This window comes from Erithacus rubecula (assembly GCF_903797595.1).
Source record: "Erithacus rubecula genome assembly, chromosome: 6".
Lineage (NCBI taxonomy): Eukaryota > Metazoa > Chordata > Aves > Passeriformes > Muscicapidae > Erithacus > Erithacus rubecula.
In genome coordinates, this window is record NC_136688.1 from 54,063,451 (window position 1) to 54,088,245 (window position 24,795).

At 42.4% G+C, this 24,795-nt stretch overlaps 2 protein-coding genes across 3 annotated transcripts in view; one reads left to right on the forward strand and one right to left on the reverse strand.

Moving 5' to 3' along the window:
- ESR2 (estrogen receptor 2) overlaps window positions 1–9,690 on the forward strand; it is a 34,092-nt gene extending 24,402 nt beyond the window's left edge. For both annotated transcript variants that reach the window (XM_079309921.1, XM_079309920.1), the window contains 4 exons: window positions 210–348; window positions 2,751–2,884; window positions 5,185–5,359; window positions 7,289–9,690. In XM_079309921.1, the coding sequence (XP_079166047.1) occupies window positions 210–348; window positions 2,751–2,884; window positions 5,185–5,359; window positions 7,289–7,478 (638 nt within the window). In that variant the 3' untranslated portion in view covers window positions 7,479–9,690. The remainder of the gene's footprint in view (window positions 1–209; window positions 349–2,750; window positions 2,885–5,184; window positions 5,360–7,288) is intronic.
- Window positions 9,691–13,932: 4,242 nt separating this feature from the next.
- The window catches only part of SYNE2 (spectrin repeat containing nuclear envelope protein 2), a 171,233-nt gene continuing 160,370 nt past the window's right edge, over window positions 13,933–24,795 (reverse strand). The window contains exons 108-118 of the mRNA XM_079308247.1: window positions 24,082–24,364; window positions 23,671–23,739; window positions 22,734–22,870; window positions 21,809–21,935; window positions 20,064–20,275; window positions 17,729–17,929; window positions 17,272–17,400; window positions 16,593–16,781; window positions 15,875–15,961; window positions 15,614–15,660; window positions 13,933–15,022 (exon numbers count right to left, since the gene is read on the reverse strand). Coding sequence (XP_079164373.1) covers window positions 14,797–15,022; window positions 15,614–15,660; window positions 15,875–15,961; window positions 16,593–16,781; window positions 17,272–17,400; window positions 17,729–17,929; window positions 20,064–20,275; window positions 21,809–21,935; window positions 22,734–22,870; window positions 23,671–23,739; window positions 24,082–24,364 — 1,707 coding nt within the window. The 3' untranslated portion in view covers window positions 13,933–14,796. The remainder of the gene's footprint in view (window positions 15,023–15,613; window positions 15,661–15,874; window positions 15,962–16,592; window positions 16,782–17,271; window positions 17,401–17,728; window positions 17,930–20,063; window positions 20,276–21,808; window positions 21,936–22,733; window positions 22,871–23,670; window positions 23,740–24,081; window positions 24,365–24,795) is intronic.

Consider the following 24,795-nt stretch of genomic DNA (forward strand, 5'->3'; position numbering starts at 1 on the left):
ATTTCAAATATCTTGTGGAAGATGATAACAGCAAATATTTTTGTTCCAATGTGAAATGGCAGCCTGGCACTTTGGATGTCAGTGCTCCCTTATCTTCACAACCCATAGTTCTTTCTTGTGTTTTTTTTGTTTCTCAGATGCTTATTTTTCTTTATCAAAACTGAGCATTTAACAAGCTAATTTATTTTATGCTATTTGCATCACTTTAGGCTTCATTGATCTCAGCCTCTATGACCAAGTAAGACTCTTGGAGAGCTGCTGGATGGAAGTTCTAATGATTGGTTTGATGTGGAGATCAATTGACCATCCTGGCAAACTCATTTTTGCACCAGACCTTGTATTAGACAGGTAAGAGGAATACATTCCTTGAGAGCACTTTCTATTTGCATGTCTGAAGGTGGGCTGAATTGTAGGAGGAAGAGGATTAAACATGGCAGATGTGATTAATATTTCATCTAACAATATAATTTACTTGTGCTTGTACCAACAATGTCCTAAGGTTCCACATCCAAAGGCCTCAAGGAATGCTAAGCTTTAAAATTGTTGTTGAACTTGCAAATTCCTGAATTCCTGTAGCACTGAGTGTGAAGTTTCTCTGCATTTTTCCATTTTTTGGTGGTTTTGTTCTCTTTGTTCCAGGTCTCTAGATGCTGATACTGTCAATACATCAACACAAAGCACCACATTGTCCATTTGTCCCTACATCCCTCATTAAACAGAAGATACAGTGACAGGCAATATTTTAATTATTTTAAATAGGCTACCTGCCTGTTTTTGTTCCTGCCACTTCACAGTTAGCTGTAACAGTGAACACTGGAGCACTAGCCAAGAGGGGTTTAAAGACCCCTAGCTTGCTGTTGGATACTAAGAATATTTTTTCAATAGTACATCAGATTGTTTTCAAGTTTAAAGATTATTTTTCCATAGCATAGTGGAAGGATATGGATTAGTAAGGATGTTTTTCTACAGAACCTTAGAAGGATTTGACCTGAGCTTCACATTTGTAAAAAGTCAGGGAAGTAATCTATTCTCTTGGGTAGACTTAAAATATCTTTTAGACTTTTCAAACTGGAAAAATTCAGATTTGCACCAGTTCTGTGTTTTACAATCAACAATTATTGTCATAGGTACAGATAGGGAAAATTGGCTAATAAGAAAAAAAATAATTTATAGAACAGAGGAAATAAATATTATTTGCTCATATGAAATTCAATACAAGGACATGCTGCACTGTTCAGTGCAATGATCTGAAATTGATGAAAATAAACAATAAATTTAATTGCTCAGGAGTTAATATGTGCTGAATAGAGCAAGAATATTTGAAGCATTTCTTCATTTCCTCAAGACATGGCAGAAAGGGAGCTTATAAGTGTCTGGGCATGCTGTAATTTTATTCAGGACATCCTTGTATGAACCTGGTCTGTAATGTGATTGTTTTTATCTTAGTTGAACTTAGAGTCCTTGAATGGTTTGGGTTGGAAGGGACCTTAAAGATCATCTCATTCCACCCCCAGCCATAGCAGGGACACCTTCCACTGTCCCAGGCTGCTCAGAGCCCATCCAGCCTGGCTTTGAACCCTCCCAGGGATGAGGAATCAGCTGTTCTGGGCAGCCTGGCAAAGGACTCTGAGGTCTCCCTGGAGCCTTCATTTCATTCATAATCTTCGCAGACAATATTTCTCTGGAACCTCTGTCCTTGTTTTGAATCTGGCAGCTGCCTGTCCTTCTCTAAAGCATAATATTCTTCTTTGCTATGAGGAAACTGGGCAATAAAATATAATTTTTGCAGGCAGAACCTGCTGCCCCTAGGTGGTGTTACCTGCATGTTCCTGCCTCCAGCCTGGAGGCTCAGCACCTTTCTCTTAGGATCCAGTAAATTTTTTATTATCTTGCACTGTGTTTAAATCTGTCTCATCTTAAAAACATTATAGAGGAAAAAAAAAAATCCTGTTACAAAGACTATTAGAAGCCTCCCTTTGAATGCTGTTGTTGTAGAGCTTGATCACTTTTTTTAGTCCACTATGTATAAAACAAAACTAACAATAAAGCTTGAACAGCACTTTAGTTGTTTAAAATTTGCCACTGCTGAATTTTAAACAAATAGGAATTACTTGTTTGGGGTGTTTTTCAGACCTGAATATAGGAACACTTGTCATATCCAAGATGGAGAAAGTTGAATTTTGTAAACACTTGCAAATATAAAAATAACCAAACCACAAAACCACCAAAACCCCAAATACCTTTCAATACCTACACAGAAAAAAGTGCCAGGAAATAGGAACAAGAGTTGTTTTATTCTTTAAGACTGTCTTGTTATTCAAAGCAGCTTATTTCAGGAAGTCTTTCTTTTTTACCAAGTCCTGAGGCCCCCATTAAGTACAAACATTATGTTCTTGTTTTTGGGTAACTCCTTGTGAAACAAATATGGAAAATTATTTAAGGCAGCACTGTGCCCTGCACAGAAGGATTTGAAACTGATTATCCAGAATTATACAGGCTGAGAGGATACAGAAATGTGATTCACACTGATGGTCAATTCTGCTTGCACTTCAATGAGAAAATGAGTTTCTTATAAAAGCAGACCTTTCACACCAGTGTAATTTTCAATTTAGATTCCATGATACAGTCTTTTAAATTCTCCCAAAATGAGATAAGACAGGCCTTTTGCAGCCTCCTTCATGCTTGGACTTTTATCTGAGTCAGTTCCTTAATTCTTCATTTTTGGTAACACGTTGCTTGTGTTTCCATAGGGATGAGGGGAAATGTGTAGAGGGGATTTTGGAGATCTTTGATATGCTCCTGGCCATGACCTCGAGGTTCCGAGAGCTGAAGCTGCAGCACAAGGAGTATCTGTGTGTCAAGGCAATGATCCTCCTCAACTCCAGTGAGTATCTGCTTGGCTCTAACTCTCACCAAGCTGCACCTTTTGTTTTGAGGGTGGCTGGGAAATCAGCCTCAATAAACCCCAAATATCAAATGATAAAAAACTGCTGGATGAGAATAATGGGAAAGGACTTGTCTCTGATAAATTGTGAAGATTTTTACTCAGGAAGCTTCTAAGCTGTGTCATTTGCTGTATTTTGGGCTATGTCCCAAGAACTGCATGGAAGACCCCAAGTTCTGATAGCTTCTCACAAGGTGTGGCTCATGGCTCAGGCTGTGGATCTGTCCTTCTGAATGGGAAATTTTACTCCTATTACTGGACCCCAGTCATGTGCAAAGTTGCTGTACAGCCCTACAAACCTCTCCTTAATTCTTAATTCTAGTAATTCTAGTAGTACTAGTAATTCTAGTAATACTAGTTACTCAACTGGGTGATGATTAATGGGGCTTAAATGTTCCTATTTAATGGTAATGTGTTGACTAGAAATGGCTGGAAGTAATCAACAGCTCTGCAAGATGAGTTTCAGGAGAGCAGCTTTGCTTTGCATCCTCTCACACAAGGTGTTTGCTAGTTCAGAGTAGCCTGCAGTAAAAATTATATTTTTCCCCAGAACATTTTGTCAATATTACAAAAAAAAAAAAAAAAATCCCACAACAAAATAGCAGCTAAACTATTTACATCAACTGCTTTCAGCAAGAAGCTGCTGCATAATTCTTAGTCCAGTACTGAAGGACAGCAGTCCAGCTGCAATCCCACTTGTCTGCCCACTTGTTTGGGTGGGAGTGTTGCTCTGCTGGAGGGTAGGAAGGATCTGCAGAAGGATCTGGAAAGGCTGGATTGATGGGTCGAGACCAACAGCACGAGTTTCAACAGGACCAAGTGCTGGGTCCTGCACTTTGGCCACAAAAACCTCCTGCAGTGACACAGGCTGGGGGATCAGGGGCTGGAGAGCCATGGTGATGATGGTGATGATGATGATGATGATGATGATGATGATGATGATGATGATGAGAGGAAATGAGGTTTCATTATGATGATGAGAGGGACTGGCCTCAAGCGGCACCAGGAGTGGTTTAGATTGGATATTAGGAATAATTTCTCCAGCTAAAGGGTGTCAGGCATTGGAAGATGTTGCCAGGCAAGTGATGGAATCACCATCCCTGGAGGGATTTAAAAGATGTGGAGATGTGGGAGTTGGGAATATGGTTTAGTGATAGCCTTGGTAGTGCTGGGTCAAAGGTTGGACTTGATGATCTTAAAGGTTTTTCCAACCTAGATGATTCTGTGAATATCACTATTTCAACAGACAACAAAAGCTGCTCTTTCTTTTCCTAAAATATCTGCAACAAAAAACCCCATAACCCAGCCAATAAACCCCAACCAAAATCCACATTCATCAGCTATATTTCCTTCAAAGTTCATGTCTCAAAAGATCTGTCCTTTCTCTTCTTCTACTCACCTTTCTTGACAAAATTAATAATTTCCCCCAAATTTTCAAGGTATTTTCGAGCTCTATCCTTCCACAGGTATCTCTGGAGGGACTGTTGAGATTTTTTTCTTTCCCTTGTCCCAGATCTATTCTGCTTTATCAACATTGTTTTTATGTGTTTCCAGACCTTGCTAGTGGTGATTTCTGTTTTTTCCTTGTCCATACACCCAAAACTATTTGAATTTTTTTTTTTAAAGTTTTACTTTGGGTGGTTTTTTTGTTTGTGTTAGGTTTTGGGGACTTTTTTGTTTGTTTGTTGTTTGGGGTGCTTTGTGGATTTTTTTGGGTTTTTTTTTTTTGTTTTTGTTGATTTTCAAGGTTTCTCACTGCAGATGTGCTGTATTGTGACACCTTTAGTGATCTGTAGGGAGACCACGACCAGCTGGGTCACTCTGAGCAGTGTCACTGACATGTTATCCTCCCTCCTTACTGTATACTCAGGGAAAAGAGGGGTTTTTTTTGTTTTTTTTAGCAAGAAGAGATTAGAACAAGCATAATATTATAGTTTATAATAGTTCAAGAAAAAAGGTACAGAGGAAAAACTGGAGAATGGAAAGCACATCACATCCTGACTGAAGGCTCTGTGTGCAACAGGTCTTGGGAGGATTTGGGAGAATTGCTCACTTTGCAAATGATGGGGCCTTCAAGCTTGATGTGGCATATGGAGCATCATTTGTACAATCTTGAGGGGCAGATCAGGGAATTAATCTTCTCTAATTGTGTTGAAATATTACATGATGAAAAAATCTATAGTCGTAGCATTCTGTTCTGCCTCATTAACATCAAATGTTTCTTCCTCTTCTCTGGTCAGGCATGTTCCCCTTGTCAGCAGAGGAACCTGAAAGCAACAGGAAGCTGCACCACCTGCTCAATGTGGTCACAGAGGCTTTGGTGTGGGTCATTGCCAAGAGTGGGATCCCCTCACAGCAGCAGACAACTCGCCTGGCCAATCTGCTGATGCTCCTCTCTCACATCAGGCACGCCAGGTACAGTTCTCAGAGTGTGTGTCACACTTGTGTTGTGTCAGTGTTTGTTTATTACAGCAAAAAGAGATGGCTGGAACTCCAGAGCACTCCTGAGGGAACCCTGGTGCTGCTCTTCACTTCTCTCACTGTGAGCTTTCCTTCCTAGCACAACAAAACAGGCAGCAAACTCAAGTGCTTGCTGGCACTCAGTGATGTGATGATATTAAAATGCTGTCTTAACCTTATTACATTAAATTATTCATTATGTGTCTGCCTGAAATGTTAAACAATAACACAAATTGAGCCTTTCAGAAAAATGTCTCACCCAGCCATCAAAACCCTTACATTCAAAATGGAAATCTGTTCCAAAGCTGATCTGCGGTGTGGGCTTTGGTAGAGCAAAGTGGATTTTGGGGACCATGTGTTTCTCAGACCAAATTTATCATCTTTTATGTGGAGTCACAGAGTTTTTACCAAACGACTCATGCTGCAGCAATGTCAGGCTCCTGTTTGTCCCATGGGAAGTGGCTCCAGTTCCTGGACTTCCCTGAGGGGTCCATCTATGCTTGTGGTTCCAGCAGACTGAAATGCAGATCCTACAAAGAGAGGTTTTAATTTTCAGTCTGTCATTTTAAATCATTACCCAGAGGTCAGCTATTGGCTAGGCTGTCTCATGGCTTGCCTTTGGATTGTGTGTCCAGGGGAGATGTCCTGGATGGACACACAAAGCTGGGATGGACACATGGGCTGGAGCACACAAAGAGAGCTGGGCACATCCTATAGGACACTGAAAAGGGGATGGCCACCTTTGCAATGAGCTTCCTGGGAGAGCAAAGGGCAGCAGCAGGGCCCTGATGGTGCTGAAAGACAGCTTTCAACAGCCACTTTGTGGACTGGGAAAGAGTTTGAGAGCTGCCTTGCAAAAGCTCCAGCACCAGCCAGAGCTGAACCTGTCCCATGGCTCTGATCTCTGCCATCACCTGGACTGTGCTCTGTGATGTGACTCCACATCACAGCCTTGCAGAAGCTGTTCTGGCATTCTGTGAACAAACACTACAAATCTTTGTGAAATTTTGATATTTTTTCATTAAGTCAAGATCTTTTATACAGTGTCTTCCTCAAAGTCTGCTTCTTGTGTCCTGTCTCCTTTAGGTTGCTTGGTGCTGGTCAGTCAATTAGACTTTGCTCTGTAAATAATTGAGAGCTGGGTGTGGGAGAGGAGCTGCAATTTCTCCTTGCCCATTAACATGTTCATAACTCTTGAATTGCAGCAGAACCTCGTTTATCTGGAAGCACTGCCCCCTCCCAGCTCAGCTGTGGCTGTTTGCTGCTGGTTCCACTGGGATAGACCTGGTGTTGAGCAACACACTTAGATCTCAGCCCCAAACCCCTGGAGTATAAATATGTGTAACTGCACTGGCAACAGCCATTTAAAATCCAAACCAAGATACAGTGTTATTGTGTCTTACTTTTAAAGTCTGTAACCATCTGCAAGATCCTCTCACTGGACATGCAGGGAGTAAACAAAGTGCTTGAAATTAGCTGGGTAATTAAGTCTTCATACTCAGCCAGGTAGGAGAGGTAGGTACTCATTACTAAATTGCATGTAGTAAATCCCTTTTTGCATCAAGCTTCAATATGGGGCCTCCCACCTTTACAGCATCTAAGAGGTTTTACCTTTCATTTCAATAGGGTCAGTATATCTGAATTATTTCCTGAAATAATTTGTATGGTGCAAAACAAAACTTGCATCTCTAAATAGGAGAATATTCAGCCTTAAAGTATTGAGATGTTCTACTGTTGGTAGTGGTAAATGATCTCAGGAACCACAGCAGCTAAATCCTCTTAAATACAAATTTAAAAAGGGGCTCTCTTGGAACCATGAGCGTGTTTTTCTTCTCTGCACTGTTGGAACCAGAGTACTGAGTTGTTTTCTGTTCTCCTGTACAGTAACAAGGGAATGGAGCATCTCCTGAGCATGAAGTGTAAAAACGTGGTGCCAGTGTATGACCTGCTGCTGGAGATGCTGAATGCTCACACCCTGCGAGGGCAAAGGAAGCCCCTGGCCACACACCCTGAGTTTGGCCCTCTGGAGCAAATGGAGCCTGGAGACAGCCTGAGGAAGGGGGCACCCCAGTAATTGTGTCAAGACCTGGAAATGTGAGGCTTTTTCAGAGCTATGGGAGCAATCAGAGCTGCTGAGGTGGGGCTGCAGACGTGTGACCCAGTGTGAGTTCTCATCCCTCCTGGATTTGCACATGGGTGTCTCGGGAGAGGCTGTGGGGAGCTCACCTCTGTGATCTGACACTGCAACAGCTGCACTGCTCTAGTGCCTTTTCTGAGACTCTGCAAAAGCACCTTATGAAATCAAGCCTCAGAACAGAACTGTGGGATTGGGGATTGCTGCCTCTCCTTCTCAGAGGCACAACTGAGAGGGAGAGGTAAAGGGACAGGTTTGAGATGGCAGAAGAATCTTGGAGAGAGCAGGTTGGTCTGTGTCTCCCAGAGCAAGACTTTTAAGCACTGACTGAACAAAGTCCTCTTTCATCACAGGATGGGGTGAAATGTAGAACAGCATCATTTGGGACAGATGTTTACCTGTGTGTGCTGGTCCCTGGGGAATGCCTGCTCTGCAGCTGATCTAGATAAAGTGCCACAGTGTGAAGGAGCTTATTCTCAAATATGCAGTGGCCTTCATTTGAAGGTCATTTGGAATAGCTTCTAGGGTCAGCTCAGAGCCTCTGCAGAAAGTTTAAATTGATCCTGTGAGCCTGTTCTTAACACTCACATTATTATCTGCTTATAATTCTTCAGTGCTTTAAGCAACAACCAAATCGTTTGAATATTTCAGTCAATACTGACCTTTGAAATGTGTTTCGTCTGTGAGATTATCATGTTGTTTTATATATTTATTAATGATGTTAAATCTATTCTAATAATTAGGTACAAGAAGTTGCTCTGTGAATATTAACTGTTTGTATTTGTATATGATCTGCTGATCAGGCCTTGTGAAACCAGCTAGAAAAAAAAAAAAAAATCTTCCCACCCCTTTGCCTGGCGTGTGGAATTACATCCTGCCCACCCAAAACCTCTTGCAGGGGGTGAGGCACTGGATGGGAACATGGATGGGGATCTGTTTTTGTCTGCTGCCCTGAGGTTTGCTGCTTGCTTGTTCTCAGCATGCATGGCACCTTGTGCTGTGGTCTTCATATCTTTATAGGAGCCCTCAAAGAGCGAGGATGGGGATAATGGTCAATGTGAAGATAATGTGAAGATGGGGATAATGTAAAGCACTACTGTGCTTTGCAAGTGTGATGACTTGTGTGAATTACACTGAAGATGTAGTGGTTGAAACTTTCTTTTTGTGCTGATTTCTGCATGAGTTTAAGCTGCACTGAGTAAAAAAAAAAAAAAAAACCTGATTAAATGGCCTGGCTGATGACCTCAGAGATCAGCAGGGTGGCATCATTCATTCTGATAACTGTCTCTCTACTAGGAACCATTTAAATATAGCACATGCATGTTCTGGGCATTATGGTGAAATGAATTGGGATCACACCAAAAGTCAATTTTGAGCCAATAAGTCTTTTGCATTAGGGATTTTGATCAGTATGCCATTTGCATATTTTGAATATCAGTCAAACCATTAATCTTGGTGGTTTTTTAAAGCCAAGGACAGTATTTTTTATAGGAGGTTTTCAGTGAGTTACACATCTACTGTCTGTTTTGATCTTGTATGATACCAGATGCTGCTGCTGATCTAAATTTTTACTCTCTGCCTTTTTATTGTTTTTAAGAAACTGTAATATAGCAGTGTCCTTTTAAAGATGTGTAATATTTCCAATGAAAAAAGGGAAAAAATGTGAGTATAGTCTGGAATTTATTGGTACTTTCATTTTGAGAGATGTTTTGCTGTGAAACAAACCTCAGTATTTCTTAGGCTTGATTGTGTTCTGGCCTCGTTGCCTGTTGTGTTGCTCTTCCTCTGATTTTCCTTATCCTGTGTAATTTTTTTGGTTTAATACAGTTTTTCCAAGAAATGTTTCAGTGATTTGTTTGTTTGTTTTGCTTCAAAAGTGTTGAATTTATGTACAATCTTGGAACAAACCTTTTGAAGAGAAAATGGGAAAGACTGGGTATAAATCATGAAATTACCTTCTAAATGGAAATTTGCTGTGGATTGACTCTGTAAAAGGGATATGCTGCAGTTTTGTGCTGTGTGGTGGTGTTCCTATATGTTGCTATTAGTACTGTGCAAATAGGAAAATGATGTGATTTTAACCTACTTTTTGTCTTGTTGAACATAATTTTATTAAAAGTTGCTAATGGTGTTTTGAAATGGGTGAAAGTCACCAGCTGTGGAGTCTGCATTAATGTAGCTGTGCTCACACTGGGATGAGGAGATGCTCATCTCCAGCAGCACAGGGGGGTGTGTGATGTTGGGTTTGTTCTGGCTCTGGGTCCCCAGACTGACTCAGATGCTGGTGTGGACATCCCTGTGCCTGCCAGCCTTGAGCAGAGCTGTCACACTGTGACTTTTCCAGTCTCAGGGTGGATGAGAGGAGTCCTCAGGAGCTGCAGGGGCACTGAGGAGGGGCTGGTTTATTGCTTTCCTTCCCTGCTTGGCTGGAAATCAGCTGCTGCTGCTTGCAGAAATCGTGCTGCAGCTCTGGCATGTTCACAGAGGTGAGCAAACCTGGCTCAGGAAAGAGGGAGAAAGGAAAGGAAAGAGGAAAGGAAAGGGAAAGGGAAAGGAAAGGAAAACTTTTTAACAGCATGCATAAGGAAAACATACTGAGCTCCCCTTCTCAAGTCTGGAACAAGATGGTAAAACAACCTCGGGAGTTTTCGTTTTTTTCTCTTTTTTTTTTGAAGAAATGTGTTTTCAGACAAGTGAAATGCTTTGTCTCCAGGAATGTGAGACCTCTTCCACACCTCTGTCTTCCTTCAAATTATCCATTTTTAGCACTCTCATGTTTCCAGTCAGAAGAGTGTGGGGGAAAGATATGTAAATGTGTTGAAGCACTCTGCCTTGAGATAGTGCCCAAGAGAGTAAATGCTCCTATAAAATAGCAAACTGAGACAGATTAGCAAACTAAGCACCTGAAGATTTTTTTAAAATAAATATACATATTTCCATAGTCATATTATGTTAATTCCTTGCTGACTGAATGAGAGATCTATACAGGGATCATTATGGTGAAAGGAGAGCATCCTTTTAAGTGTTTTAAGTGCTGAAATTTTTAATTTTGCTCTTGATGAGCTGAGGAGTATGAAAGATATTTGCTGCATTTGCATCATTACAGTGGTTTAGCAGAGCCTAAAAATGCAGTGAGGCCCAGAAATTTGCCTGTTGATCATATTCAAGCTGTCACCAGCAATCCTCTTCTGAGGTAAGAAATTTTGTCTTGTTTGGACTTTTGCCATAGAACCATGGAATGGTTTGGGTTGGAAGGGACCATGTCCCCAGCCACAGGCAGGGACGCCTTTCACCAGACCCAGTTGCTCAGTTGCTCATCCAACCTGGCCTGGAACATTTCCAGGAAAGGAGCACCCACAGCTTCTGTGGGGGACCTGTGTCACTGTCTCAGTGTCCAGTCACACTTTGCCCTTGTCATTAGTCCCTCTCCAGCTCTGCTGTGGCCTCTTCAGGTCCTGGAAGCTGCTCCAAGGCTCCCTGCAGAGCTCCCCTCCCTGCAATGACCTCACAGAGCCTGGCCAGGTGTCTCCAGCCTCCACTCCATCCCCTCAGGAGCTTCTGGCTGTGGATTCTGGTGTGGCACTCACCATGCAATAGTTTTGAACATGCCAACCATGCTCCAGACAGGGAGCAGCAACTGCATTTCACCCTCTAATTTCTGTACTGTTGGGATGTCAACATAACTACTTAGTTTACTCAAAGTTTTCCCCAGGCTATCTTTTCCCACCTCCATTTCAGGCCCAGAAGCCATGGAAACACCTTTGCTATCATCAGCATCCATCTCAGAAAAAAGGGTTTGGCATTACTGAGGTCCTGTGAGGTAATGGGTCAGCAAAGCAGTTAAGATGTGCTCATCTGTTGTGCTGACTCAGTGTCCAAACCAATTCTAAAGAGATGTTGCAAATAGGAGCATGAAAAGCAAGTGGATTGCTTCAATATGGAATGTAAGTATTATTTACATTAATTTTTCACAGTATTCTACTACTAAAGGGAAGTGTGGGGCATTCAATGGCACTTTCATAGCTAAGATTTCATTTTATTTATGGTCTGTGTATTATTTAGCTCCATCTTTACATTTAGGAGTCACCTACACTACTCACACATTGCTGAGTGTTAGCAATTTTTATTTAAGTGCATGAAGAAAATGAGACTGCCTTGCTATAAAAATGCCAACATCTGCTGCTACTGTCTCAACAGACAAAACCTTCTTCACTCATGTCAGTGTCACACAGGAGCTGGCATGGCTGTACCTGTGCTCACTGCACATCTCCATTTGTTTTCCACAAAATGTTTTGTTCTGAGTCCTGTCATTTTAGTTTCAACATTTCACTCTCTGTGAGTCTGTAATGGAAAGTTTCCTGACTGAAAGTGGTGCCTTCTTAAGCACTTTATGTATATTATAGTAATGTGAAAACAACCCCACAACCCCCAGCCCCTCCCTTTTCCCCAGCTGTCTTTAGTTCTGTGAACTGATGGTGTTTGCTGCTGTGTTTCATTCAGTTATGATTTGCTGCAGCTGATCAAATAGGCACCATAAAATGTAAATATATGGCTTTTTGTTCTTTTCTCTCTCACAGGTGAGCTCAGCCTGGTCTCATGAGCAGGTAATGTGTGTGCTCAGTCACTGAGGACACCTTCCACCACACCAAGTTCCTCCAAGCCCCATCCAACCTGGCCTTGAGCACTTCCAGGATGGGGCAGCCACAGCTTCTCTGCACAGCTTATTCCAGCACCTCAGCACCCTCACAGCAATGAATTTCCTCCCAACACCTTATCTAAAGCTGCCCTGTGTCAGCTTAGAGCCCTCACCCTTTGTCCTGCCACTCCATCCCCTTGTGAAAAGCCCATCTCCAGCTCTCTAGCAGGTCCCTTTAGGTACCTGAAGTTGCTCTCAAGTCTCCCTGGAGCCTTCTCACTGCTGTTGACTATGCTGCAAGGGGGTAGGTACAGATAACAACAGAGGCCTCATCTCACTGCCAAAAAAATGAGACTTCAATTCAAAACTAGTTTTGGCTTGGTTTGATTTCTCAATGCATGTGCACAACCACAATGGGGTTGTGCTTGCTCTCACTACTGTGTCTGCCCTCTCTTTAAAATATTTTTTTTTTCCTTCCCTGGCCACTAACACCCCAGTCCTGAGAGAGATGATGACACAAAGAAATTGTTGGGGATATAAAATGACTTGTTTAAGACTTCAGTGTCAGCCTACAGTGCAGTGATTATAATCAACTGGAAATAAAACTATTTAAAATAGGTGTGGAAAAAATAAATTAAGCTACCTCCCAGACATTTTTTTTGACATTTTGAGATAATATCTTGAAAGCTCCACTTTTTATATATTACATCAGCTCAACAATTTGATATAACTGTTCATAATGAAAGGAAATTGTAGGCTATGAAATTTTCCTTAGACCTTTTAACATTGTTCCACTTTTCCCCCTGCACATGTTCTTTAATGGAAGAAGAACTGAATATCACATCAGTAACTGACTATTACTTCTTGGCAGAAAGGTCTGCATGGGCATTTGTGACAATCTGGCAATGAAATAATGGTTAGAGTTGGCTCACTTCTACAGAGGAAGAAACTTAAATGAGCTCCATCTTCAAGTAATTGATTTGAAAATATCAAATAATGATTGCAGAGGGAGAGAGGACAGTGTGTGTGGCTGTGTGCAGCAAGGGGTGAGTGGGATCCATCTCTGGATCCAGCCCCAGAGTGAGAGCTGTTGGTGCTGGAGCACAAGCCTGGCACCTCAACACAGCTTATGAATTTAGTTTAATATCCTGGAAATGAACCACAGTGGGTTTGTCACCATGGCTGGGAAAAAGATGTTGGTGTGGCCATTCTCTGAACATCAGGACAAAGCAGTTTGCTCCATAAACCCCTCCAGCCAGAAGATGGGGAATCAGCAACCACCAGTGGTGACAAGTGTAGAAAGGGTGGGAGAACTGTCACAGGCTAATCAGAGACCTTATTTTCTATGTGCAGTGCTCACCCAAAGTGGCTAATTCCTGGGTTATTCCATTAACACACAAAAAGCTTTTGACCAAAGCCCCTACTACAGTAATGAGCTCTCCTCCATGTACACTTCCCCACTCCTGCACTTCCACTCCAGAAACTCAGTTCCAGAGTGGGAAATAGTTCAGCATTTCAAACTGATAAGCATTACTTGGTTCAACTTTGTCTTCTTCCTCCAGGAAATCAGCTGCAAAGGAAAGGATCTGTGCATTGGAACACTGGTCCCACTGCTGGACTGTGACAAGCATGGGAGTGGTTGTGCTCCTTCCAGCACCACTCTGTCAGCAGGCAAAGAATTTGACTCTTCCAGGAGTGGAAGGGGCAGCACTGCTGGAACAGAAGCTGGCTCCCCCCAACTAGACACACCCACAGTGCTGCAGACATTGGCAAAATTTTAATGACAGTACTCAAACTGTACAACCGAGGGGCAGTGGCAATGCTGACTGTACACAGTGTTTTTCCAGCCACTGCCCCCACGCCAGTTTCATTTTAAAAACAAAGCTTATAAAAATGCACAATTCTCTCCCAAGGTACTGTACACTATTCAGCAGGTTAAAAACTGGAAAAAAAAAAAAAAAACTTTCATTAAAAAAAGTCATTGCACTATTTGTATACATCAGGGATAGTCTACATAATCATGTTCATCTAGAAAATATGTGCATTATAAACCATTTCCATGCAATGCAACAATTCCTTATTCCAAAGGTGGTATAAAAAGACAACACAGCAGTCCTAACCACTAGAACACTTTATGTCAAACAAAACAAATGTGCATCATGATACTGAACGTGTTAGATGAATAAAATACAGTAACAAATATTCAAAAATATGCTTTTTTTTTGCTTCCACCATGTGACTACAGTACCAAAAGATACATGTAACGTGAAGTGTGTGCAGAAATCATGTTAAATGAAGTCCCTCTTCACCTGCTTGTGTCATGCTAACTCAAGAGAAACTATGTTTAAGATGACTGTGATGTCATTTCTGCATCTAAGAACCCAGTATCCAAACACCTTGCAAGCTTAAGAGCACTGCCCCTATAAAATAGTGTATCTATTGCATCAAAGTATAAAGTGTGTTGCTTACAGTTTTTTTTTAAAAAAAAAATCTATAGAAAAAGTTTTGTTTTCCATACAAAAACGCTGAAATTTTATCAAGATGTACATTTAGAGATGTGAAACTGGCTGCCTGCCTGACTGTGGAGCAGCAGCCAGGAGTGTGCAGGGTGGCTGCAGGTGCCTAGGTCGGGGGGGGCCCGTTGGTGTAGCGCAGCATGGGGTAGAAGGAGCGGGCAAAGTTGTTGGCCTGGGTGCAGCTGTAATCCTCCTCAGAGGAGGGGATCATGCAGGCCAGCAGCAGCAGCAGCAGGAACAGCAGCTGCAGGGGTAAAGCTGCTCGTAACACTCGGTAGAAGAAAGAGGGAGACTGAGGGTTTGCCTGCACAGGTTGTGGGTGGCTTTCACTCCTGGAAAGGAGAAACAAACAACAGGAACTTCAGGGTTTGAGTTAAACAAATTGTTTTTACCTTATTTTCAAGTGCAAATTTCACTTCTCCCAGGAGGCAAACAGACCATTCCAAATAGGTGCTGAAGAACCTATTCACTGATAGGTTTTTCTGCTTCATTCACTGATGAGGTTCTTCTCTGCCCTGGCATTACTGAGATCTACCCTTTAACAGACCCCAATGTACTGGGGGTTAAGCTCTCCCTTTGTCCTTCATGGTCTGTTTGTACCAAGTGTCTCACAGGGGCAAGTTTCTTTTTACAGGCATGCTGGTGGAATTAAAGGAGGATTTAAACCTAAAATATTCCCCATTTGGCACAAAAAAATAATGCACCAGGACCTGTGGAGGTCCTGGTGCAGGAATGCTAAAGAAAACCATTCCCTAAGGAGCAGCCCAGAGCTGGTAGGGAGAGAGGACTCTACAGGTAGGCAGAAATCACCTCCACCCATGTGTCAACCAACAAGGAACAGCTGCCCAGGCTTCTGCTGGCACACAGCTCCTCTCTGCCATATTCACTACTTTTTATGAGATCAGGCATATATAAAATATTACCTTGTGCTGCTGCCATTTCTGCCATCTGCAGTTCTCCTGAGGGCCATCTGTTGAGAGAAATACTTTTAGTATTATCCAGGTTGCAGAAACTGCAAGGAATTTCTCTGAAAAGACAGTTGTAGACTTTAAGGTCCAATTGTAAATGCTGTATAAGGTATATGGACCTAAAAGGTAAAATGATTATACTTGAGGAACTTCTACACTAAATATGTCAAAATGCACTATATGTTGATAGCAAAGTATTAGAAAATAAATACTTGCCTTCTTCACAGCAGGGCTGGGTTTCTCTTCTAGATTATAGACTCCTGAGTCCAAGTCATCTGGAACTAGCAGGAATGTTTTGGTATCCTGAAAGATAATACCACCTTCCTCTTTAAAATGCACATTCAAAACTGACAATAAATTAAGTGCAAAGAACCACCTTTCACTGCCTCCATAGGTGCACAGCCCACTGCCCCTTCACATGAGCATAATCAGTTCCCCAGAATAAAGAAATGCTTTACAGTGCCCAACCTGACGGAATTACAATGGAATGGTGCATACAGCTATTAACTTGAAAATATCTCTGACAGACCTCAGGATAAGCAACCCATTGCTACAAACCTCAAATTCTGTGTGTTCATTACATACTCCTAGTGTGATACCTGGCTTGGATCACACAAGTTCAGGTTGGAAGGGACTTCAGTAAGTTCATCTAGTCCAACCTCCTGCCCAAAGACCTGCCCAAAAGTCTTACTCAAAGCTTTATCCTCTGCTCTTCAAAGCCCTCATGGACAGAGGCAGCACAACCCCTCTGTTATAATACTGTACTAGCCTTGGGGTTGAAGTCATTCCTACAGCCAGAACAGTTCTTTTTTCAGCTTATCAAGGTAGAAGTACTTAAGCTTTAAGTCAGTTTTTTAATAAATACCTTCACTCTTAATATGCTATTTCTTTTCAGTAAGAAGATCCATAAACAAGTATTGAAATTCCAACTCACCAGGTTCCCTTGTATTGTTTTTAAGTCATGAGAGACTTGTTCAATCAGCTGTTTCAGTTTTGTTCCAATTACATGGACTTTCTCTTCCTCTTCAATGTAATCACCATCTGGTTTCAGCAGCAGGTAAGTAGTGAGTTCTTGGAGGGAGTTTACATTAAGCTGCTGCTCCAGCAGCTCTTTCTCCAATTGCTGAGGATAAATAAACAAAAAACAGCACAACACACTGTTATCCTAAACTTTATGGATGTTCTCCCAAAAACAGGAACTCTGGAAGGCTTTGAAGAAGAACACAACCTGCCTGGGAGTCCACAAGGCACAGGAATGGTAATTGCAGCTACACAGGAAATGAAGTTCTCTTGAAGAGACTGGTTGTACCAGCTTGAACTAACATTCAAAAATAGTTCTAGCAGCAGGTAATTCATATAGAGAAGACATTACATTTTGGAAATTGGAAGTCTTACTCTAGCATAAAGACCTCTCATAAGCAACTTTATTATGATGTGTAATTATGGAAAAGTGCCTCGTAGAGGCAATATCTTGGTCCATTTCAAAAATCACCCTGAGTTTTTGACATGCCTGAGTACAGCAGGTCTGAGGACAGGCTGCAGACACTGAAACAAACATCCTGCTCTTCACTGTGTGGTGAGAGCTGAGGTGCTGCAGTTAAGACTACACTTACCATTAGCTCCTTCTGGCATTCCAGTATTGTATTGAGATCAGCATTGGGATCTGTGATTTGTGCCTCATTCCTTCGGCTTTCAGCACTTGCTAACCACAGGATAAGCTTTTGGCTCTGGTCATGGAAATCCTAGAGAAACAAGGAGATTAGCACATAAGAGAAAAAACACCTTTGCAGTGCCTTCACCTACAGACAAAATGCCCAGCCCAGATTAGACAGAACACCACAAATTCACCATTAGTGAGGGTACAGAAACCTTGTTACAGTATTCCACCTATGTAGCAGAAGGGCATTCATTATCCACTTGAAAGGTATTTTTACCAAACCGTTTCAATCCATCAGCAGCAACTTTATCAAGAAAAAAAAAAGTCTTGGATTGTGAGTGACCATTCTCCTGATGTGCAGGCATTACCCCTCTGCCCTCTCCTCAACAGAATCCCCAAGGGTTTTCCCTCACCTGGCAGTGCAGTAAAGCTTGCTGTAAGCCCTTCCTCCAGCTGTCCAGGGCACGAGTTGCCTTCTCCCAGTGCAAGTTGACCTTCCGAAGCCTGTTCTGCAGCTCCTTGAACTCTGTGCTGTCTGCTTTCTGGAATTCTTTGCTGCTCAGGTTAGCAGAAAGTAACACTGCTTTGTAGTTGTCAAATGCTTTAAGCATGTCCTGGTAGAAAAAGAGGATTAGGAGCTTTTATGAATGATGAGAAACATGTTTATTTACAATAAAACCACACACTCAAAAATATCATAGGTAAAGGGGAAGGATGTTTTAAACTGGTGGCTTTTCAATACTGCTAAGAAACATACTGAGGTAGGTTTATGTTGGGATTTTTTTAAGCCAAAACCTTCACTTTGAAGAAAATAAGTGTGACTGGGCTTCTGCTTCTCCCTAAGTCACAGGCATTAATCCACATCTTCCTTTCAATTCCTCTGAGCTGCCTCTTTCCCTGACATTTAGACAAACACTCCCATAGATCATCACATGGTATTTTCTCCTAATTGATAAAAGCTTTGCCATCCCACAATCCTAGAATAACATTAACAGGGACATCTGGAGGTCTGTACTTCGTTCTCCATTTGCACACAGGACCAACTTCAAACTCCAAGGAGGATGCTCAGGGCTTCATCCATTTAAATTTTCAGTCTCTTGCAGAATGGAGCTTCCCCACCCCATCTGGCCCCCTGGTTCCACACCAGACCATCCCACTGTGAGAAAAAATTTTTCTTCTCTCTGGTCTGAGTTCCTGTCAGCCCATTTCTCTTACTTTTCAAGGTCCCCCCAGAAGACAGTCATGCCTGCTTCCCTCCTCTCCCTTAGAATTGCAGGGGGAATAATATGGAATTTGCAGTCATGGTCATATCATCTAATCACCTTTATGATAAGGCTGAGCCTGTATTTCTGAAGGCTTTTCTTTAAAAATAGAATGCCAAACAATACCTTCCTTGTACCCTCCAGTTTACAGTTTGAATCAAGGGTACTCAATCTTTACAAGCTGCTCTTACAGTAGGGAAGTAAGAGCTGCAGGACAAATCCCACAAGCCACAAAGCTCAGATTGGTTTTCTCAGCAGCCTTTCTATCCAAGAGTGTCAATCTTTATATTCTCAAGATCCGAGTTCCACTTGTAGAAAACTGCTGGTCTGAATTACTTTTCACCCATCAAAAGATCCTGTCCCCCTCTGCTCCAGACAATAAAGTTTCTTAATATCAGACAAAGCAAACAGACTTCTGAACACCAGTAAGCCAGTCTGTAGGCAGACTGGCTTTATTTTTATCCCAGGCAATTGGGATGTCCTGACACTTCATGAAATTCACTGCTTAGAGCACACTGGCTCTTTTAACACCCCTCTAAAGCCAAACTGTCTGAAAATGGGATTTACAGCCAGCTGGACTCCTCTTAAGCAGATGCAGAAGAGAGAAATGAAGCTCTGCTCCTTGAGGAGGTCAGACATCCAACTCCTGGCTGAAGGGAAACACCTCCCTCCACTCAGGGGGCACCATCAAACCTTTCCTAGGGCTTGGTACCTAATCCAGATTGGAGTTGATCTTACTGGAGTGCAGAGTCATTGTCCCTGGCCTAATAACTACTCCAGGACATATAGCCTTAAGCCTACTCTCAGTATGCCTAAGAAATCCCTCCTCTGTCCTGCAGAGTCCTGTTTGTGAGCATCACCCTGAGGATGACACCAGACTGACCAGTAGCCTCAGGGTGACTCCACACTGGGCAGCTGGTGAGGGGTGAGCACACAGGGATTTTGCACTTTCACAGATTTTAGGAACACTTGCTCTCTCAGACTTCAACCTGAGGTATTTCACTGCCTGAGTCCCAGGGCCCCAGCACTTACATGTGCCCTGGAAACCTGCTGGCTCAGCTTGCAGAAACCACAGCTTTAGAGCAGATCATTGCCAGTCTCCTACTGGAATTACACCCTGCCCCCAATTCAATTTAAAAAAACAGCAGCCTAGACTTTGCAGCCTGTTGACCTGGCTAATTTTCAATCTGTTTCTGGTTTGCATAGAGGGGAATGGCATAATGAAAATATGTCAATATCACAGTGCAAGAAAACAGAAAGGGAGAAGTGGAGGAGTTTTTACTTTTGCCTGCCAATCTCTGTATATGAAGACAGAAGCACCTTGTCTAAGACCCTCTTTAGTCCTCTTAGCTGAGAGCAGTTCAGCTCCTCTGTGTCACAGGAACATTGCTATTGGCACCCATGCTGCCAACTGATCCCAGGAGAACACAGTGATTAAAAAACATCAGCATCCTGAAATCCCTCTTCTCAGTAGGCCATAACTTACTTTCAATTTCTTGACCTTTTGTTCCAATGCCTGCATGCTGGTTGGAAGCTTCACCTTTTGCAGCTCTTCCAGCTCTTGCTCAGTTTTATCAAGCCAAGCAGAGATGTCACTGAGGTCTGAGTCCAGCTGCTGCCACTGCTGCAATTTCTGTTTCATTCTAAGTTTATTTCTGAGGTCTTGAGCTTGGATGAGCTCCCACCTATCAATAATGCCTGCAAATCACAGAAGAAAACCCATTAAATCTTCACTAAAGGAAAGAATGTGTAAAACAGATGCGAGAAGTTTTGCAAGAAAATTATTCTCCATTCTATTTGAGACCAAGTAACTGCTGTAATGTATTACTGTCTTTAAGCCACATCTTTCCTTGAGATACTGCAGTGTCTAAATTTCATATTGTTGGTCAAGCTATCCACATAGTAATGCTACACTGAATTTTAATGACATTAATTGGAGTTGTTTTAATTCACTTGGAAGAACAGACCAAATACAATCCAGCAGTTAGGACTTGTGTTTGTGTTTTATGTCCATGTGGAGCTGCTGGAGAGAGCCCAGAGGAAGCCACAAGGATGGTGAAAGGGCCAGAGCACCTCTCCTGTGAAGACAGCCTGGGAGAGCTGAGGCTGCTCAGCCTGGAAAAGAGAAGGCTCCAGGGAGACCTTAGAGCCCTTTCCAATGCCCACAGGGGCTCCAAGAGAGCTGGAGAGGGACTTTTGACAAGGGCATAGAGGGGTAGGACAAGGGGGAATAGCTTTAAACTGATGGAGGGCAGGTTTAGATTAGACATTATGAAAAAATTCTTTATTGGGAGGGTGATGAGGCCCTGGCACAGGCTGCCCAGAGAAGCTGTGGCTGTCCCATCCCTGGAACTGCTCAAGGCCATGTTGGATGGGGCTTGGAGCAAACTGGTCTGGTGAAGGTGCCCCTGCCCATGGCAGGGGGCTGGATCTAGATAACTTCAAGGTCTCTTCCAACCCAAACCATTGTAATGAATGTGTGTCTCATCAATTCAGTGCTAAAGGATGGAGATGCCACCTGTGTGATGACTGACACTTTCTGAAAGCACATCTAAACCACTTATTCTCAGGCTATTCCTATTCATCCCACATATGGGACACAACCCTGAACTGTTTGTGAGACCAGAGAAACAGGCTAAGCAAGCTGGTGCAGGTAGCTGCAGCCTGCTTTTATCACATGATTTGCTTTTGTGACTGTTGTACAATCTCAAGCACCTGAAACCAGGAATGAGGTCCTAAAAGGTCAAGAGAACCAGCTTGCATGAAAGGACCACTGTAAAAATACTGAAGAACAGAATGCAGCACCAGCTTTGAAAAAAAAAAACATTTCTGCAAATAGGAGCTGTAGCATCTTGTTATATGGAATACCAGTAACTCTACATAGCAATCTTATTTTAGACAGAACCTCTGGTTTGAAATCTGATTAGAAGTCTCTGAGGTGTTCAGTATCAGACAAAAGTGAAATTGTTTCCATTTACTACTAGCAGCAAAGAGACAGAAGTATTTTATGGAAGAAAAATCTCAATTCTGGCAGAAAATGTGGAAGCTTTGAACAGCACACATGGGTTGGACAGAATGAGATGAGAAGGGAGCTCAGTGAAACTTGAAAATTTGACAAAATACATTAATTTCTTCTTTTGTTCCCATATATGCTGCCTTTGTGCCATCTCTACTTTGTCCTCCCCAAAGTCACAGGACAAACACCCCAAAACCACTTCTAATTCTCTGTACCTGATTGCTTCTCTGCTGCTGCTATATTCACAAGTTCTTGGTCCTCCTGGGGCTCCTCATCACTCATGTTGGCAGATGGAATTTTCTCCTTGCTGCTGCTGCTGCTTGCAGAGCTCAGCTGCTTCACCTGGAATAACATTTTGGTGGGTGAGCCCTGCAGGTTAACAGGATGTCAAAGGTCCAACCCAATCTGTGTTACTCTGGGGTGGCTGGGCTGCTGCTGAGCTCTTGCACATCAGATTTAGCACTGGGCTTCTGCAGCTTTGCTGACATTTTACCTTGGCTCTCTGTGCCCTTCCAGTAAACAAACACACACCATGGTGATACCAGCTACACTAGAAGAGTGGACATGGCAAATTAATTGCTTTTGCACTACATGTACCAGACAATGTACAACTGCTGATGCTCTTTGTTGGATAGTGGGCCTTAGCAATATTGACTCTAAGGCTCTGGGACTGGATAAATGATGACAAAAGCAGCCAGATACCAGTACCACCCTGTCTGAAAGAGTGGTGAAGCCATGGCTGGGAAACAGCCACCAAGGCTGAGGAATCAATGACCAATAAGCCATTCTGGCACATTTTTCAGTGCCTAAAGGCAGATTAAATGGTGTGCATATTAAGACCCCTCAAATTTGCTTAGGAAAGGGAAATATGTCAGTATCAAGAGATTCACACCCTGTCCTTTATGGGGGGTTAAATTCTCCTAGACTTGTCCTATGATAATAGAGGAAGGAAGTTCCTCCAGACCCTGACTGACCAGGAGTCCAACCTGAGCCACCAGAAATAATGCCTAAGTTTGTGTGAAGTGAAAATTCCCCACCTCAACTATTCTTTTCCTTGGAGAAGGGAAGAGGGTGGAGTTACACAGAACAACAAACAGACTGTGTAGCACAGGTTCAGTGCCCACAGAGCCTCCAACTCACATAGTCTGGTTTATAGGGAGTGCTTGTCTCTGGTCCAGACAACACATTTCCAACCATCTCTGCCTGGTTGTATCTGTGTTTCCTGCAGACTGGGCTACCTGGAGAATGCCAAGGATGAGCTTCTGAAACAGACTTTCCTGAAACAAACAGAACCAAAAGCACACAACATGAGTGCAAGATCTCACCTCCACAAGAAAGCTGTTGCTTTGTATTAAGTTAGAAAGCGCTTTGAATAAAATGGCATCAAGTTATGGCATAAAAATGACAGTTTTGCAGCTTTCCTTGCAAAGCATGCACATTTGCAAAACATCAACAGTGTTTCAAAGGTAATGAGATGAGAGCCATGCAGTTATGGGACATTCTGCTTTCTTCTGGAAAATGCTTGAATACAGGTTAGAGTATTCAAAAAAACCCAAAAGACAAGGCTGCACCATGGTTTTGTAAAGTTTGCATCCCAACAGTAGCTATCACACATCTGCAACATGTCAGAGGGAACAAGTTAGACATGTCCTGGAGAATGTTTGTTCTGGATTTAACAGACAGGACACACATAGTTCTGTCATGCACAAACCACAAAAAAAAATACTTGTAGAGCTGGAGCTACTGCCTTCAGTAGTTATGCAACCAAAATTAGAAACAACCAAAAACTGCTACTACCCAGAGCAAACCACCGAGAAAGAACCAAAAGACTTTGGATCAGTACAATGAAATGCACGTTAACCACCTTGGCATTTACCAGGCAAAAATCTAAATGGTGTGTTCTTGACTGCTTTTAATGTCCATGTGGATACTGCAGCTTAAGAACACCATGACAGGATGAGACATGGTGTCCACACAAGGCAGGAAGTCAGACATTACATATGAGAGAGGTTGAGGAATATAGCGTGCAGCACAGGGAGATTGCCATGTTCAGACACATGCATTAGCAGGTGCCTACCAGAAGATGCTTTCAAAGTTTTTGTGGTCATTTTAAGATATGCCTCAGGGTTTTCAGTGATTTCTACATCTGAAAAAAGAATAATGTCATTTTCCTCACTATTCAATATCTTCCAACTATTAAAAACAACTGAAACAATGAGGGACAGCAAAGACAAAGAACAAAGTGGTTGGTACCATTTTCAAACATTCTTAAACAGTAAGGCTTCTAAAAACTTCTTATGTTTCTAAAAGTAAAAGCTTGGTTTAGACATTACCATTTCCTTCATCTAAGAGATGAGTCTGCTCACATCTATTAATGGTACTTGAAAACCAACCAATGTGGGAGCAAGACCTCAATCCCCTCCCTTCCCACACAGGGACATTCTCCAGCTGTCCATGTCAAACCAAACTGCTGGACATTGGTTCTCACCTGACAGAGCACTGTAGTATTGTGCTTCTTCATCATCTTCATGAGAGGAAGAACCTCCCACGTCACCTGTGTGATCCCACTCAAGTGGGATGGAGTCAACGCTGACAGGGGTCTCACAGCCTGACCTCTCATGGCCCTGAGTCGGGGGCACAAGGTGGCAAAGGGACTGTGGTGATGAGGGCCCCTCAGTCATGGCTTTCTTATGCCAGGGATCATTCTGGATTTCTCTGGAGTCTTCTTGATCTGTCTCATTTTCAGAGTTATCTTTTTCATCGTCCAATCCCTATAAATAAGTAATTATTGTATATTAATAAGATTTACAGGAGATTTTAATGAGCTAATGATTGAACCATATTGAAGTGGTACTTCTGAAGTACTACTTCAGTACTACTGAAGACAGTTTTGTGGTAAGCTGCAGCAACCATGTGCCTAAAATTTAAGGGAGATAATTTCTGCCTTCTTCCATTTTTGCCAAAATCAGTCCCCACATCAGGAACTACCTCTCCTTTTTCAAGGCATTCAACAACCACCACCATAACATCTCTCCAGTTTGCAGGAGGAGTGAGTACCCAGCTCCAATTGGACTTAACAGCTCAGTAAGGAAATGATGCTCAGGCAGGAGTGAACAGCTACTTATCCATGTTACCTCCTTTACCTGGCTTTCTAACAGATGCTCTTTCTTTTTGAGGCCAAGCAAACTGAAAATCACCTGAA